This window comes from Platalea leucorodia, assembly GCF_965183815.1.
Source record: "Platalea leucorodia genome assembly, chromosome: Z".
NCBI lineage: Eukaryota > Metazoa > Chordata > Aves > Pelecaniformes > Threskiornithidae > Platalea > Platalea leucorodia.
This window is the reverse complement of record NC_138858.1, coordinates 50,257,228-50,272,731: the sequence shown is the minus strand read 5'-3', so window position 1 is coordinate 50,272,731 and position 15,504 is coordinate 50,257,228. Positions and strand designations below refer to the sequence as shown.

At 41.9% G+C, this 15,504-nt stretch overlaps 1 protein-coding gene across 3 annotated transcripts; it reads left to right on the top strand.

The window, feature by feature from the left end:
* Positions 1-249: 249 nt before the first annotated feature.
* Positions 250-15,101, top strand: NFIL3 (nuclear factor, interleukin 3 regulated). Of its 3 annotated transcripts, XM_082335980.1 has the most exons (3): positions 250-410; positions 1,415-1,536; positions 11,187-15,101. In XM_082335980.1, exon 3 carries the CDS (start codon positions 11,376-11,378, stop codon positions 12,750-12,752), a length of 1,377 nt encoding a protein of 458 aa, XP_082192106.1. In that variant the 5' UTR covers positions 250-410; positions 1,415-1,536; positions 11,187-11,375; the 3' UTR covers positions 12,753-15,101. The 3 variants fall into 3 exon arrangements, with proteins under 3 accessions (XP_082192106.1, XP_082192105.1, XP_082192107.1); XM_082335979.1 differs by lacking the exon at positions 1,415-1,536; XM_082335981.1 differs by lacking the exons at positions 250-410; positions 1,415-1,536 and adding an exon at positions 4,378-4,612.
* The last annotated feature ends 403 nt before the right edge of the window (positions 15,102-15,504 follow it).

The following is a 15,504-nucleotide window of genomic DNA, read 5'->3' as shown; positions in this document are numbered from 1 at the left end:
CCCCCCCGCCGCGCCGCCCCCCGCCCCGCCGCCGGTTATGCAATCGCCAGCACACAGACCTACTGTACCACACGCCGCCCCGCGCCCCGCCCCGCCCCGCCCCCGGCCGCTCCCATTGGCCGTCCTCCGGCAGCGCCCGGCGCCGATTGGGGCGGTGTCGCCGCCAGTCACGGCGCGGCGCGGCTGGCATGCGGGCTATGAGCCCCGCGCCGCGCAGCCCTGACCTACTAACACACATCCCTCCGCGCCGCCGCTGCCGCCGCACGCTCCCGCCCGGCCGCTCCGCTGCTGCCTGCACAGCACAGCACAGCGCGGCACCGCACCGCACCGCCGCCCGCCTGGCCCGGCCCGGCCTCGCCCGCGGCCCGGCGCGGGGCGGGGGATGCTGGGCGCCCCGCGGTGCGCTGCAGGTAGGAAGGCGCGCGTACGTGCGCGGAGCGGTGCGCGGTCTGCGAAGCGAGGCTGTCCGCCCGGGCTGCGGCGACCGCCGCGCCGCGCCTCGCCTCGCCTCGCCTCGGCCGGGGGCGGCGGTTACATAACGCGAGTCCAGCCGGCTCCGGCTGCCGCCGGGCGGGGAGGGGTCCGCCGGGCGGGCCGGCTCTGGGCGCTGGCGGGCGGCTCGGCGGAGGGGTGGCGGAGCGGGAGGCAGCCCGGGAGATGCCGGCCGGAGGCTTCCCCTGGCGGCGGGGGGAGGGCGGGGAGGTGCTCGTTGCCGGCGTGCCGCACTGCCCCCCGCTTCTCCCCACAGCGGAGCCCGGGGCAGCGCCGCCGGAGCCGCTCTCCCCGCGTTGCGTAATGCGCCGGCGGGGCGCGGGCGGCCGCCGTGCGGGGCGGAGGGCTGGGTCCCCAGCGGCGGCCGCGCCTCGGCCCCACAGCCACCGGGGGCTGCGGGCTGCCGGCGCCTGCCGGAGCCCGCCGGCGAGGCTCCCCTTTTCGGGCGGCGCTGGGGGACGTTGCCCGCGGGCGTGCGGGGTGCACGGCAGCGGCCCGGCCCCTGTCCCCGCGCCGTGCGGGGCTGCGCTTGCCTCGGCCCCTTTTCGTCACTTTTGTCGCTGTTTTTCAGGCGCGGCGGGACCGATCGCATAATAGTTCCTGGAAATGTTGCATTATGTAACCACAGAATTTGCTGGCAGCCGGGCTGGGAAGAGGGAGCTAATTATGCGATTTTATAATCTCGCTACAAAGAAACTAGGACAATCTCGCCCTGAAAAAAGCCCCCCAAACCCGTAACTGTAACAGATTTTGTTAAAGTGCGTTTAATAAGGGAAGTAGACAACTGGGTAAGTGGGGAGGCAAGGCGCGCTCGCCGGCTGCGTGCCGGGTGCCTTAAAACGAGATTTGTGTCGCTCTATATTTAGCCCCACCGCGTTTTAGCAATTGTGGCTTCATGTGCTATTTCTGGTCTTTTCTCCAGAGCTGTGCGTGTAGACGTTCGAGGCCATTTGCTCGGATTTTTAACTCCACGCCTTCAGAGACGTTTTGATAAGGCTGTATTTTTAGGAAGGCGTTTCGCCCAGACGCTGAGCCATCTCTCCGGTACGGGCTTTCACTTGCCGTTTCTTTAAAAAAAAAATTGAGGGAAAAAAAAAATATATATATATATCTGGGAACGTCTAATTTAAGGGAGGAAGGCGTTTAGGAGATGTCAGCCGCGCCGGAGGAGAGAGGTAGAGCCGTCCCGCCCGCGCCCTGACGGCCGCGGCGGGCGGGGGGCCAGGTGCCGCCTGTCCCCGGGGGCAGCGGAGCCGAGCCCCGGGGGCAGCCGCCAGCCCCGCAAGTAGGTCAGTGTGACAGAGCCGGCGGGGAGCGGAGCCGGCAACGCCGAGCCCGATCCGGCGCTCACCTTCCCCTCAGGCTTGCGGGGGTCGCCGGCTCCCCAACGGCCGTTGGGAGCCGTTGGTGGCCGTTGGGGCGCGGCGGCCGCGCGGCGGCGGGCGAGAGAGGGCTGGGGGCGCTGGCGCTCCCCCTCAGCCCTTTGTTCTGGGCTGGGGCGGCGGCGGGCGCGTTAGGGGGGGCGGCGGCCTGATAGCGCGGGGCCGTGCTGAGGGGGGAGCAGGCCGGGAGCCATGAGCCGCCGGTCACGTAGGGGGACTGCCGAGCCGGGCAGCCTTTGTGGCGGGCGCGGTGCGGGGCCGAGCTGCGGGGAGGCGGCGTCCGCCGCCTCCCCGCAGCTCGGCCCCGCACCGCGCCCCGTGGAGCGTCCCCGCACCCCCCCCCCCCCCCCCCGCCTTGTCCCACCGTCGCCCGACAAAGGGCCCCCCCGCTTCTCACAGGTAGGCATGAGGCAGCCTAGCACCCCCCACTCCCACCACCCGATTATTTTCAGCTTTCTCCTTACATAACGAGCAACGACGACAACAACAACAAAAAATGGCCATTGCCCAATTCTGTTCTTTTGCCAAGTCACTTCAGGCGTTGCAGTGGCAAAAGCCGTGGCTGGACGTCCCGTACTCTGGGGTCAGCTTGTGCTCTGTCCTCGACAGGAGCATAGCTTGGAAGTTGCTGGTGGTAACTTGGCTTTCAAGAGGAGGTGACTTATGTGAGTGACTCAAATGGTCCTCTAAGAGGATGAAACCAACATCACTGTGCTTGTGACCAAAACCTACAAAGTCCAAACTGAGTACTCCAGCCACTGTCTTTATGTTCGGTTTACCTGCCGTAGGTAGCAGCAGCAAAGTATTTTAAAAATGTGATATTCTTCATAACATGCATAAACTTTTCTGCTACTTGGTTGTTGGGGTCAAGTACAGCTTTGATCGTGAGTCTTGGAGTTACTGTTGTGTTAAAAACAACCCTTTTTTTTTTTTTTTTTTTTCTCCCTTGTCCTTGTAACTTGAATGATTGCACCAAGTTTCATTGTGTTTGCTCCTGTGTATGTAACCTACTTTGAGTCATCTTTGCCCTCCTCGGTAATTAATTCAAGCCAGAGCCTCATTTAAAATATTGCTATGTGCATCACTTTTACGGTCCTTATTCAATGAAAATGTTGACTTTGATGGGAATCTTGAATGAATAAGGGTTCAGTTTTTGGCCCAAAGTCCTGATTTAAACCAACAAGTTCAAGGATTACTGAATAAAGATCCTTAATATCATTGGCACTAACACTTATTGTTATAAAAGTTCTCACGTTACAGATGTCTTTGACTGTTGAAGGGCTAAGACTCTTTACAATGATCTGCCTCTACTTTCCATTTTTTACTTTATATTTGTAACTTGTCTTAATCTCTGAAGGACTCTTAACTAGCTTTTAAAATATCCAGCTTCCTGGATTTGACTTCAAAGCCACAAGTCTCTGCTGTGGCTTTCTTTTGTTGTTTGTTTTTTTGTTTGTGTGTGTTGGGGGTTTTTTTGGTTTTTTGTTTGTTTGTTTGTTTGTTTGTTTGTTTGTTTTAAGAAACTGATCTTAAAGGTGTCAAAAAGCTTAGAGTCTTCCCATGAGCAATATGAACTTACCTGACCTCCTCACAGCTTATCTCATCCTAAGGAGGAACAGTATTTGCCATGCTTTGGCCGAAATTTGTAGAACATGCAGACGTTCTTTCTATTGCAATAAAGTCTAAACAGAGTCTGTGAAAGGTATCAGTACCATGCCGCTTTTTTCAATCCTTTATCTTGAAATAAAACTCATAAATAAAATTTTAGCTCATTTTAAATTGACTTATTTTAACAAGTAGTTATGCAAACTATCCTTATGCAATAGTTTTTTCCAGACAGCAATCTCGCTGCTGTTATAACATCACTATGATGCAATATTATGAACAATAAAATCCTCTGTTTGAGTCTTATTACACACTGTTAAGCAATGTATCTGACTCATCAGCTTAATTGACTCTTCTAGGTGACCTTGCCATGATCATTACAGCCAGTTATGAGATATAAATGTGCTTAGGATACGTAATAGAAAAAAAATGCAAATAGATGGCCAATTCCTGCAGTCTGTTCTAAAAGAAAATGACAGTTGATTTCCATGTTACGGTATTTTACAGTGTTAGAAAGTAAAAAAAAAAAAAAAATCTGATTTTTTTTTTTTTTTAAATTAGAAAGCCAAGGTATATGTAACTGTCTAATACCGATGCTAAGCCTGACTGTCAAAAATAAGATTGTGTAAGCAAGGGCATACTTGCACTTGACTCAAGATGTGATAGAAGCAACATTCTTAAAAACTTGTATTAAAAGGTAGATCTGAAGTGAATTATTATTAAGACCTCCTTAGATATCCTGGGTTTTTTTCCTAATTCATGTGTTGAATTGATCTATGTCCAAACTAGCATACTATGAGAATGAATCTAGTGACAGGTATTACACAGATTTATCTTCTGTCAGAAAGAATGTCTTATTTAAGATAGTTTTTTTTTTTTTCTCCCTTTCTTGAGTTGCTCCATCTTGGTGTATTCGGTCTGTCCTGAAGTATTTGCATAGTTAACCAGTTTTTGCCACAGCAGTGGCTGCACAGCAGTTAGCAGTATAGGTGCCAGTGCTGCAAGACCTTCTCTTACAAGTGGGATGCAACCCAATAAAGAAAATGGTGCTCAGCATGGACAGTGGCCTTCCTGCCTGGACCATCTCACGGAATTGGAGCTCTAAAGATTGCGATTTCTCTGTTCCACTTGCAGTGAGTGGTAGATACTAACATTTTACAGACAGTGTTTGTCTTACATGTTTGTACTTCAGTTGTTATATAACAAGATGCATGTTTAGAGCATCAGCTGGGATTAATTGACATAATTCTGCTGCCTTTAAATAGCACTATATAAATTTAGGTCAGCTGAAGGTCTGGTCCATGCTTGGCATTTTAAGAACACAGTTCAATAATAGAAAGCCATTTGTTGTCAGAATAAATAACATTTGATTTTGTTTGGGTTTTTTTTTTTTTTAAAATGGTTCTTAACTAGGGAAAAGCTAGATTGTATTGCCAGAACATTGTGACTATTAAGTTGTAGCTTTTTGCGGTCTAGTTTCTCCTGCTGTCAAGTAGCTATTGAAATGAGGGGAAGCATACTGTCATAGTACTGTAACTTCAGTAACTGTTATTTCTATTGGGGTTTTATTAAAAATACTGGGAAGTGATGTGATACTTAAAATGGCATGATTTGTATACACATACCATATATATTATATCTGTGTAATTAAATATTTATGCAAGTTATATATACATTTCCTTTGCTTCTCAGTTTTAAAGTTTTTCCTGGTGCTTTGAGTAACATTCTTAGATTTTGTTCCCTCCCTTAAATCAGAGCAGTAACCAGCTTGTTTTGGAAAAACTGAACAGATCTGACAGAATCATACTACCTTCCTAAGGAAATGGAAGAAAAATATAGGTCAAATTTGCACTTATTACCTTGACTGACCTTTTTGAGCAATAAAAAGTGCTCTCCAAATAATAATTTTATTTGCATAATTTGTGCAATTTACCTTTGGGAAGCAGGCTGTACTTTAATGAGTTAATTTGTAGTTATTAAGATAAACAGTAACTTAAGTAATTTTCCTAACAATGAAAGCCTTTTGTAAAAATTACATATGAGATCAACTTTCTGGGTACAGCTTGGAGGTGGGTACAATAGTGTGCCGAGTTTCATGATGATCTTAATATTTTTTTCTATATTTGAGTGAAAAGTGTCATAATAAATGACTTTTTTATGTTCCCAGTGGGCTATATTGTGTAGACATCTCCCATTTTTTTCTTTGAATAAGACGATCAACATTTTAGCAAAAATGGGTCATCTTGTACAAAGCTATCATCATCAGTGTTCCACTGACCTAATTACACGTTGATCCTGAAACTGTAAGCACTTAAGGTGCCCATGAAGCTGTAAGAAAAGGGAACGGTGTACAGGATCAATAGTTCTGCATGCTCCACGCTGCTGTAATGGATTCATGGTCTCTATGAGTGCAACTATATAATGGCAGTAGTTGGTGGTAACATTTGTATTGTAAATGCTTTTCCCTGTTGTGACCATGGATAACCTGACCATCCTAGCATAAAATGCAGTCACCTAGTTTATTTTCCAGAAAGTTTGAACTTCATTTGTTCTACATTGCCTAGACCCTCTTGCCTGCAACTCTATCCTAGGGATAATATCGCTCTTCCAGTGGAGCCAGCATTAAAGTTTTTCTTCAACAGGAACATAATTTTACTAACGGTGCTAGATAAAAGGCAAGAAAAAGTATGTTGAAGGATTTCAGTGGAGGTTGGAATGGGGCCACATCCTCTGTTGGAGAGGATTTCTAACTTCTGACAGACCTGAGAGGTGCAGAATTTCACGGCATAATTTTTGCCTGTGAAAAGCAGCAGAGGTAGAGGGGCTCCAAAGTATTTCAGCAGTGTTTAGGCAGGCTGCGTATTCACCACCTAAGCTTAAACCCAGCCTCCTGTCCTGCATGTGCAATGAGGATGATATTTATTCTGTACCTCGTAAAAGTCTCGAGACAGAGAGCAACTGTTTTTAAAATACTTTGAAGATAAAGCACAAACTATATTCTTCAGTTTTTCCAAGTTTGGAATGCAAACTCGTCATTTTGGTATCTATGAGCAGGTTCTACACCAACTCTTCTGGTATGTAGTCAGATTTTCAAAATAGATAACCTCTGACAGAATACAACAACAGTAATATAATTAATGATACATATGCGAAACATGGACAACAACTAAAAATATGCTCAGACACATATCAATACGAGCTTTTGTTGTTTTTCTGCAGTTTGCCATATAGCGGTGATGGCGATAGAGGTGTGGCTCTTTTTTTAAACAAGAGGTTGTACTTAGCTGTTATTTGCTTCCATTTTTGAAGGACTGAGAGAGAAATTTTTTGGATGCATGGTGATACAAAAGTGAATTGTGTTTGAGCATCCAACTGCTAGAAATGGGATTTCATTTAGTTTCATAGAATCACTATCAAAATGTCAGAGCAACAGAATTAAACAATTAGTTATCTCATTCTAGGATATGTTTGAAAAATTATGCTTGGAGATAGCATGAATTATTTTGCTAAATACAAATAATAACGCGCAGTTACTCTGTGGGGAAACATAGGTACGTGGAGAGGCCCACGTGCATTCTCTAAAGCAGAAAAGACTTATGTAATTAAATTGCACAGAAGGGAGAGAGGAAAGATTGTGGCCCTGTCCTTCAACCTTTTGAAACATTTCAATTATTGCACTATGAATACACAAATCCCCAGGATCAGATCCTTAATGTACTATTTTGACACAATCAGATCACTTAAGTATTTTTTGAAGTCCATGGATAAATTAACTTTTCATGATTTCTGCATACATAATTTCTTGCTTCAACAGCAAGAGTTCTATACAACAGTCTCATTAATATTTGGATCTGGGATTGTATCCTGCTTCTATTGAAGCCAATGGCAAAATTGCTGTGGGAGCAAGACTGGGTCTGTAATTAAGTTAATAGGGTTGAGTGTTATTACATTGTTGAATTGGCACTCAATGCCATTAACATCAACCAACCAAAAAAAAAAATCTTTAGCAGTGACTGAATAAGGCAGTATTAAATGTTGGGTTTATAACACTTTATGAGGGAGTGATAAAGCAATTGAAAAATTAATCATAAGGGAAAATATTGGAATTTGAAATATAGTCAGAGGAATCATTACAGTTCATTAATTTATGTGTAAATACTGATGTTTTCCAGTGGAATTATAAAATGCAAGTGAAGTGAAATGGCTGGTTTCATTGAAGGCATTTTGCCATTAACATCATATGGAGTTTAATTTGTTTACAGACTCGGCATTGGGCTGATCCATATAAAGAAGTATTAATAAACAAGGGCTTTGACTCCTGTTTGTAAAGCAGCAATCCCAGTTACCATGATAAAAGTGCTCAAGGAAGATGTGGAAAGAGCTAAAGATTTATTGTTGTTTTTGTTAGTTCACTGAAGTAATAGCATTAGAACTAACTACATAAGTAGCAAACCAGTAAGACCATGTCAGTGGGTTACACGTCTGTTCTGACAGCTTTACTGATGGACTCTGGCAGAGAGCAAAGTTGAATATTGCATGCAAAAACATGGTCGTTTTAGTACACGCTCAATATTTGCTGTAGACTTGCACGCTACTTACATTCTGTCTATTTGTGCCAGGAACAACGTGTACAGGAGGGAGACTGGCCAAAACAGGAGTTACCAGTGTTACAGTGAGCAGATTGTACACTGGAGTGGCCCAAACGGCAGAAGTCCCGTGTAACAAGGGACATGAACTCTGCAGGTTGTTGGGTTGTTAAGTGCAGCTCAGTGCCAGTGTTAGGCTGCAGGAGATTGTTTGGACATGCAGTTGAGTTTTTACCGATACATAGGTGGTCATACTGATGAACTATGCCATTAGTCTACATTCATTCAGGGAAAAAACAAAACAAAACAAAACAAAAAAAACCCAACAACTTTTTGCTAATTATTATTATTATCATTATTAGTATTTTTCCTAGATTGCAGTATTGGACAAACACCCGAGTGGGATCACTTTGAGCTGGAGACCACACAGATAGACGCAAAGTCATAGTTCTTATCCCAAAACAGTCTTGTTCAAAACTAAACATATTGCTTCTATATCATGTGGAAATGGAAGACTGGAATAAAAGAGGAAAAAAAAAAATTGTATTAAATCTGTGTAGGCATAGTTTCATTCTTCTAAAATATGCACAAATCCTATGTTTATAAATACTTCCTTGCTCTTGCTACTATTTCAAGTTAAGTGTAGATGTTCCAGGGTATATGGCAGAAAAATATATAGAAAATAATGATGTATGCATATTAGTATCCCTTTTCTAAGAGAAGAAATGTTTTTATTTGGGCTTGAGCGTAGCTCTCTAGTGCTGTTAAATTCTGTAAGACCTCTGCATTCTTAACGCCCTGAAATTTCACAAAAGTTATTTTGAACCCTTTTGACTTCAGTGAGAGTTGGCTGAGATGCATACTAAGAGACAAGTCATAATTTCATAGGTATTCAGCACGTTACACTGCTTCCTGCTGTGTGCCATAGAAGGTGTATGCATTTCCTCAGAAAGGCAGAAGTTGTTAATAATACAAGTGAATACAGTGATTGTAGTATATCAAGACAATTATGGATCAGTAGCTGTGCGTTCCCAATGCCACAGGATAATGAAATAAAATCTCAGTATTTTTGTTCTTTTAATCTGAAGTCATGTTACAGAAACTGAATATTCTACAAGTGCCACAAAAATTCAGGTGCCCTTGTCTTGTTCTTTTTTATTTTTATAGTCTGTGTGTTCAACAATGCTGTTGGGTTTTTTTTAAAGTATTGGGTTGCACTAGATTTAAATTGTATGCGTATTAGTTAAACCATTGATTACGTGTAGCAGTGAAATGGACAGAATGGCTATATAGCTTCTTCAGCAAACAAAATTATACTGAATGTTTGGACAAACTGATGTTGCTTAGTTGTGGGGCTTATTTTTGTTTTTAAACCTGATCCAGCTCCTATTTAACTTGACAGACAACTCCCTTTGACTCCAGTTTGAATTTTGGATCAGGATCTAACTATGTAATTGCTTGTATATTAGAGATACATTTCTGCTTCACAAACATGGCAATTTGTGGTGCTGTTTTTGCACTAAAAAGTTAGATGCTGTCTTTGGTGTGGCTGGCTTCTAACTCTATTTTCCATTAAGGCTGTATTATCGAAGACAAATAGTTACATGTCAGTAATTAACCACGGATTTTAGGAAATTCTACTTAGCTGTTCTATTAAATGTGTTAATTTTTCATGACAAAAATGTTGGCATGGTTTGATGGAACAGAACCCAGCTTGAAACCTGAGTCTTTATGACCCTGCTTAATTGTTATTACATCACTCATTCCTCTTTGCCTTCTGGAAAAGACAAGAGAAACTGGCAGAATACAATTCATTAATTCTTTTATAACTTTCCCAACTGATAATGTTAAAATTAGTTTCATTAGTCATTGTAAAAACATGCCCAATAAATAGTGACATTAATATGAAGTGGCTGATTTTTTGTTTTGTTATACAGGCAAGAATCATTGCTGACTCGATAGTCAGTTCTATAAAAGCAGTTGGCATACGACATTTATTTTACCAGGAACATGACTGACTGTGGAAAAGGAGATATTGAGAAGCTATATCTCAGGTCAAGACTAAACGATCTTGTGAGAATAAAGTATTTTTGCATTAAGAGAAACTAAATAAAACAAAGGCCAATTCAAATGCTAAGTTCAAATTTAATGATTAAAATGTCTGAAGCAAAAGGTTAAGCTAGTTTTCCTTTATTAATGGTAACACTTCTAGATCTAAGCTTCCACTTTAATGCAAACACTGTTTTCTAAAGGTGCACATGCCGCAATGGTATTAAACTTTACTTTGATGTAATAAGAGTATTTTTCAAATGCCAATTATTAATTAAATGTTATTTCTCTAATGTATTTTTCAATACTGATTTTAAAGTTTTCTTTGTAAGGGACAAGGAAAAAAATGTAATTAATTTTTTTTCCTTGTCAATATCTTTTTAATAGTTAGGTATTTGCCCAAATTATGTGTATGCATTTACTAGTTTGAATTAATATGATTGATCAAAAAGGCATTTTAAAATTCCAAGTGTGTGTCTGTATAAACATTTGTATATAGATCTATCTATCTATTTTTTTTACAGGATGCAAAACCAATAATTAAATCTTTAATAGCTTTAATGGATAGTGGTGTTATTTTAAGACAATAGAAAACACTCCAGCTTCTCTAAATCAGCTCATGTTATTTTTAATCCATGAAGGACCCAAACATATAGCATTTCTAAGTCACACACCACAGCTGTTTTCAGAAGAGATGCTTTAATGTGGAAGAACAAGATACTTTCCAGTGCTGCTCATCAACATGCCTGGTGTCCTACAGTGTTAAGTGTTGGAGGTTTAGGTTGGTCAGTGATATCACGGAAAGTTCTGTGACAACATTACTGTAGGATCAAAATTCAAATTTTTTTTTTAATTGATTTTTCCTTGGATTATTTTGTATTTGTTTTGGAAGCAAATCTGCTACCTAGGTATCATAAAGCTTAGAATATCAGTTGTTTCAGTGTTGAGCTGTCTTCATATTGCAGCAGGTTTAATGAACCAAATGCTAGTCTAAGCTTTTTATCAAAAGCTACTGTTGCATGTCCTGAGCCAGCAATTCCTATATAGTAATCAAATTCTCTATTTATTTCAGGTTTTTAAGAAGATTCCCATTGCTTCTGCCAAGAAAATTGGTTCTAGACACTTCTGTCTGAGAATATGAAAGAAAAGGAAGAATGTACGTGGATTTAAAATTACTGTATTTATCAAGTTGTGGAGTGAGAAGTACTGGGGAAATAGCTTGCTCTGTTGCTCGTTGTAGATCTACTACAAATTGTTTCTGATGCAGCTGAGAAAAATGCAGACCCTTAAAAAGGAACACGGACCTGTTGACACAAGTAGCAATGTGGACAAAATCATGGTACTTAAGTCTACTTTAGCAGAAGTGTCTGAAGAATTGTCTACAAATGAAGATATACTACTTACTGAAGCAAGTAGTGGAAAAAGCAAATCTTCAGCTTGCCGGAGAAAGCGAGAATTCATTCCGGATGAAAAGAAAGATGCTATGTATTGGGAGAAAAGGCGGAAAAATAATGAAGCTGCCAAAAGATCTCGTGAAAAAAGACGACTGAATGACCTTGTCTTAGAGAACAAACTAATTGCACTGGGAGAGGAGAATGCCACTCTGAAGGCGGAGCTGCTTTCCTTGAAGCTAAAGTTTGGTTTAATCAGCTCTGCAGCCTATGCCCAAGAGATACAGAAACTCAGTAGCTCAACAACTGTGTACTTCCAAGACTATCAGAGTTCCAAATCAAATATTAACTCATTTGTAGATGAGCATGAGCCATCTATAGTTGGTAGCAGTTGTATTTCTGTCATTAAACATTCTCCTCAAAGCTCAATGTCCGATGTGTCTGAAATATCATCTGTAGAGCATACTCAACCAAGTCGTATACAAAGCAACTGCAGAAGTCCCGAAAATAAGTTCCAGATTATAAAACAGGAGCCCATGGAATTAGAGAGAGAGCCAAGAGATGACAGAGGTTCATATAAAGCATCCATATATCCAAACTACATGGGAGCTACCTTTAACGTGTACTCACATTCTCCTCCTCTCTTGCAAGTTAACAGGTCCTCCAGTAATTCCCCCAGAACGTCAGAAACTGACGATGGTGTAGTCGGCAAGTCATCTGATGGAGAAGATGAACAGCAGGTTCCTAAGGGTCCAATCCATTCCCCAGTTGAACATAAAAATGTTCATGCAACAGTTAAAGTTCCAGAAGTGAATTCTTCAGCTTTGCCTCACAAGCTTCGAATTAAAGCCAAAGCCATGCAAGTTAAAGTGGAAGCAATGGATAATGACTATGATGCAACACAGAAATTGTCATCACCCATTGACATGTCCTCAAAAAGACATTTTGAGCTTGAAAAACATGGTGCACAAAACTTGGTGCATTCTTCTCACACTCCTTTCTCGGTTCAAGTGACTAACATCCAAGACTGGTCACTTAAACCAGAACTCTGGCATCAGAAGGAGCTCAACGTAAAAATTCAGAGTGGTTGCAAAACTGGAGTTGTTGAAATAAAAGACAATATCTACAATGTCTCTGAGTCAGAGAACCTGTATTTGAAGCAGGGCATAGCAAACTTATCTGCAGAGGTTGCTTCACTTAAAAGACTTATAACTACACAACAAATCTCTGCATCAGACTCTGGTTAAGTTACTACTGAACAAAGGCTTATTGTTTTAAAGGATGTCATTTGCAGTAGATCAATATGTTTTGTATTATGCTGAATTTTCACTGGACTTGTGATGTCATTTCACTGTAATGTTCACATAATGTCTGACTGGTGTCTTTTTGTGCACAAATTATTATGAAGACTAGGTTGTGTTATGATCACTATGCCTTGCGTATAGTCAAGTAGCCTGTACAAAGGCTGTATATAGTGAACTTTATTTTCTTTTTGTTCTTCTACTATAAAGCGTGCAAGTTACCAGTTACAATAAAATATTGGTGACAAACACAGAACATCTACTCCAGTTCAGTTGATTTTATGAACTTGTAAATAAGTTGTTAATTAAAAACTGGCTTTTTCTTACACTGTGCTCAACTTCACTTACGTGTTTGGTTTTTACAGCCTAACAACCAAATTGCAATTTACAACATGTGTAATCCTTCTGGCCACCTTTTTCCTTAAGACGTTTTTTAGAAGAGAATAGAAATAAAGTGAATATTTATAAATGAAACAGTACCAATTTATAGCCTTAGCCTTCTTTAACTTATTTATTAGTCAAAGTTAACCAAAAACCATCCAAATTCTAACCCAGTAACTAATATCAACAACCTGTTTTCTCCTTTTATCTCAAATGAGAGAGTAATGAGTTTCCTGAATGGTTTATTGTGACGAACCGTGTTTTCAATATTTTAACTTGGTGTTTTAGATGAAATTAGTTAAGTCGGATTTGTGCATCTGCAAAGTTTTCAGAGCCTTGCAGTGACGGAATTGGACAACACCATCTTTGTCAAGGGGTGGTTTCGGTGTGCAAGGGGTGCAGGCATGGAAAAAGGTATGCGCAGAGGCTGCATAAAAAAAGTCTGTCCCTCTTGCACACCGTGGTTCTTCCCACGGCAGACGGTGGGCCACCTGTTGATGAAGGATAAGGCTACTGGATCTGTAAACCCTGAGCTGAGTGAGGCAGATATCGGCATAAGGGGCAGGCAATGGTAGCAGCAGAGTTAGAGGAGATCACCTGCTACTGCAGTTCCCGGTGTGGGACATAACGCAACTCTAAGTATGTCTTGCCACCAATTTGGCCTTGGTTGCAATGGCTTAGTTAACTGAATTGGAAGACCCTGGCTCGCTGCCGGGCATTTTGCGAGAACTTCTTAAATGTAGAATAGAGACTATGTGAAGAACTGCGCAATCCAGATACTACTAGCCCCTGACAATTTATGCAGATGGCAAGTTCTTCACTTGATGACTGGACAGGGCTGTGGTGCTCGTTGTCTTTGAGAAGAGCCATTGAACCATGGAGATTAGGATTGCATCACACATCCTTGGTTTGGCTTACCAAAGTCTTTCATTTTAAAATTAAAAATAATTTATAAATAGAGCGTAGACTTGGCAGAGGTTCTTTTCATGATACTTCCCCCTTCTTTTAATGTACTAATAAGTCAGACTAACAAATAAGCTTTTTCTGAAAAGGCTTTCTCTTAACTGCCATACTGTATAATGAATGGAACCTTTCCATGGACTTAAAATACTAATTAAGAAAACAATATGTAGGTATTGTTTTTTAAATTCATACTTGACTTGAGTGAGAGGAAGTTTGTCCGTTTTTTGGGGATATGAAGAGGAGTCCGAGTCACTCCCGATAGCTCTGAAGCTTGGTCCAGCAGTCAAGGCAATGGCAAAACTCCCTGATGCCAGCAAGGCCAGGATCTGATTCTGTACCTTTTCAGGAGCTGATGACTCACCGTCATGTTCTGGGAGGACCGTGGCACAGAAATCACTGGTACTTTCTGAGCTTTTTTGAGCCTTCTAACTGCTGTGCTGTATTTGTGGCATTCAGAGTTAATAAACTGTTATTCTTTTTTCATGCCTTAATAATACAATAGACCCCGTAGCTGGGCTCTGTATGTATTTGGTAATTAATATAGATGACATTTCAATGTTACTGAAAATAAGCTCAGGATTCTTGCATGAAATGTAAAAATTTGCATTGAATGATGGGGATATGAGACATGAGGCAGTGATTGCTACTGTCTCTTTGCTTGCTAAGTATCTTCTGTAAGCAACAATAAAATTCTTTAAATATTTTGCATATTATTTATCACATGTAATGTGTTCAAGGAGAGGACTTAAAACTCTCAGTGTTGCCATCTGTGTAAGCCTAGATCTATTGGGTTTTTTTCCATTTCTTGTTACAGTTGTTTGTCATAATGGAAGAATGTTGTCCTCTTTCTAGCTCATTATATATTTTGTGTATCTGTTTTGTGCAATTAATACTTAACAGTAATGATGTAGTTAATTTGTTGAAGGATGTCATTGCAAGAAAGTTATAGCATGGAGCTTAGGAGCACAATCAGATGTTATTTATACTCCCTTTATACCTTAGTGTTATGCTTCATTTGAAGAAAGAAATAAATAATTTGTCTTTTGTTCAAAACCAGATCTAATTACAACATGATTTTCTATTATTACCTTCATCGTCCTAGCCCAACACAGAGGTGTTTGTTAGCTGCAGCTGATGACAAATCTTGCTGCGCTGAGGTGACTGTTTCTGCAGCTAATATTTGGAGTATCTTCCACAGCTGTTGCAAAGTTACAAAACGCAGGAGTGTGGGTGGTAGACACAAAGCCCCATTCTTGGCTGCCGTTGCAAACCGTCCAGACGCAAGTCCCAGCTGCTCAGCCGCAGTAAACGCGGCGCAGGCGGCCCCCTCGCCCAGAGACCCGCGCCCTCCGCG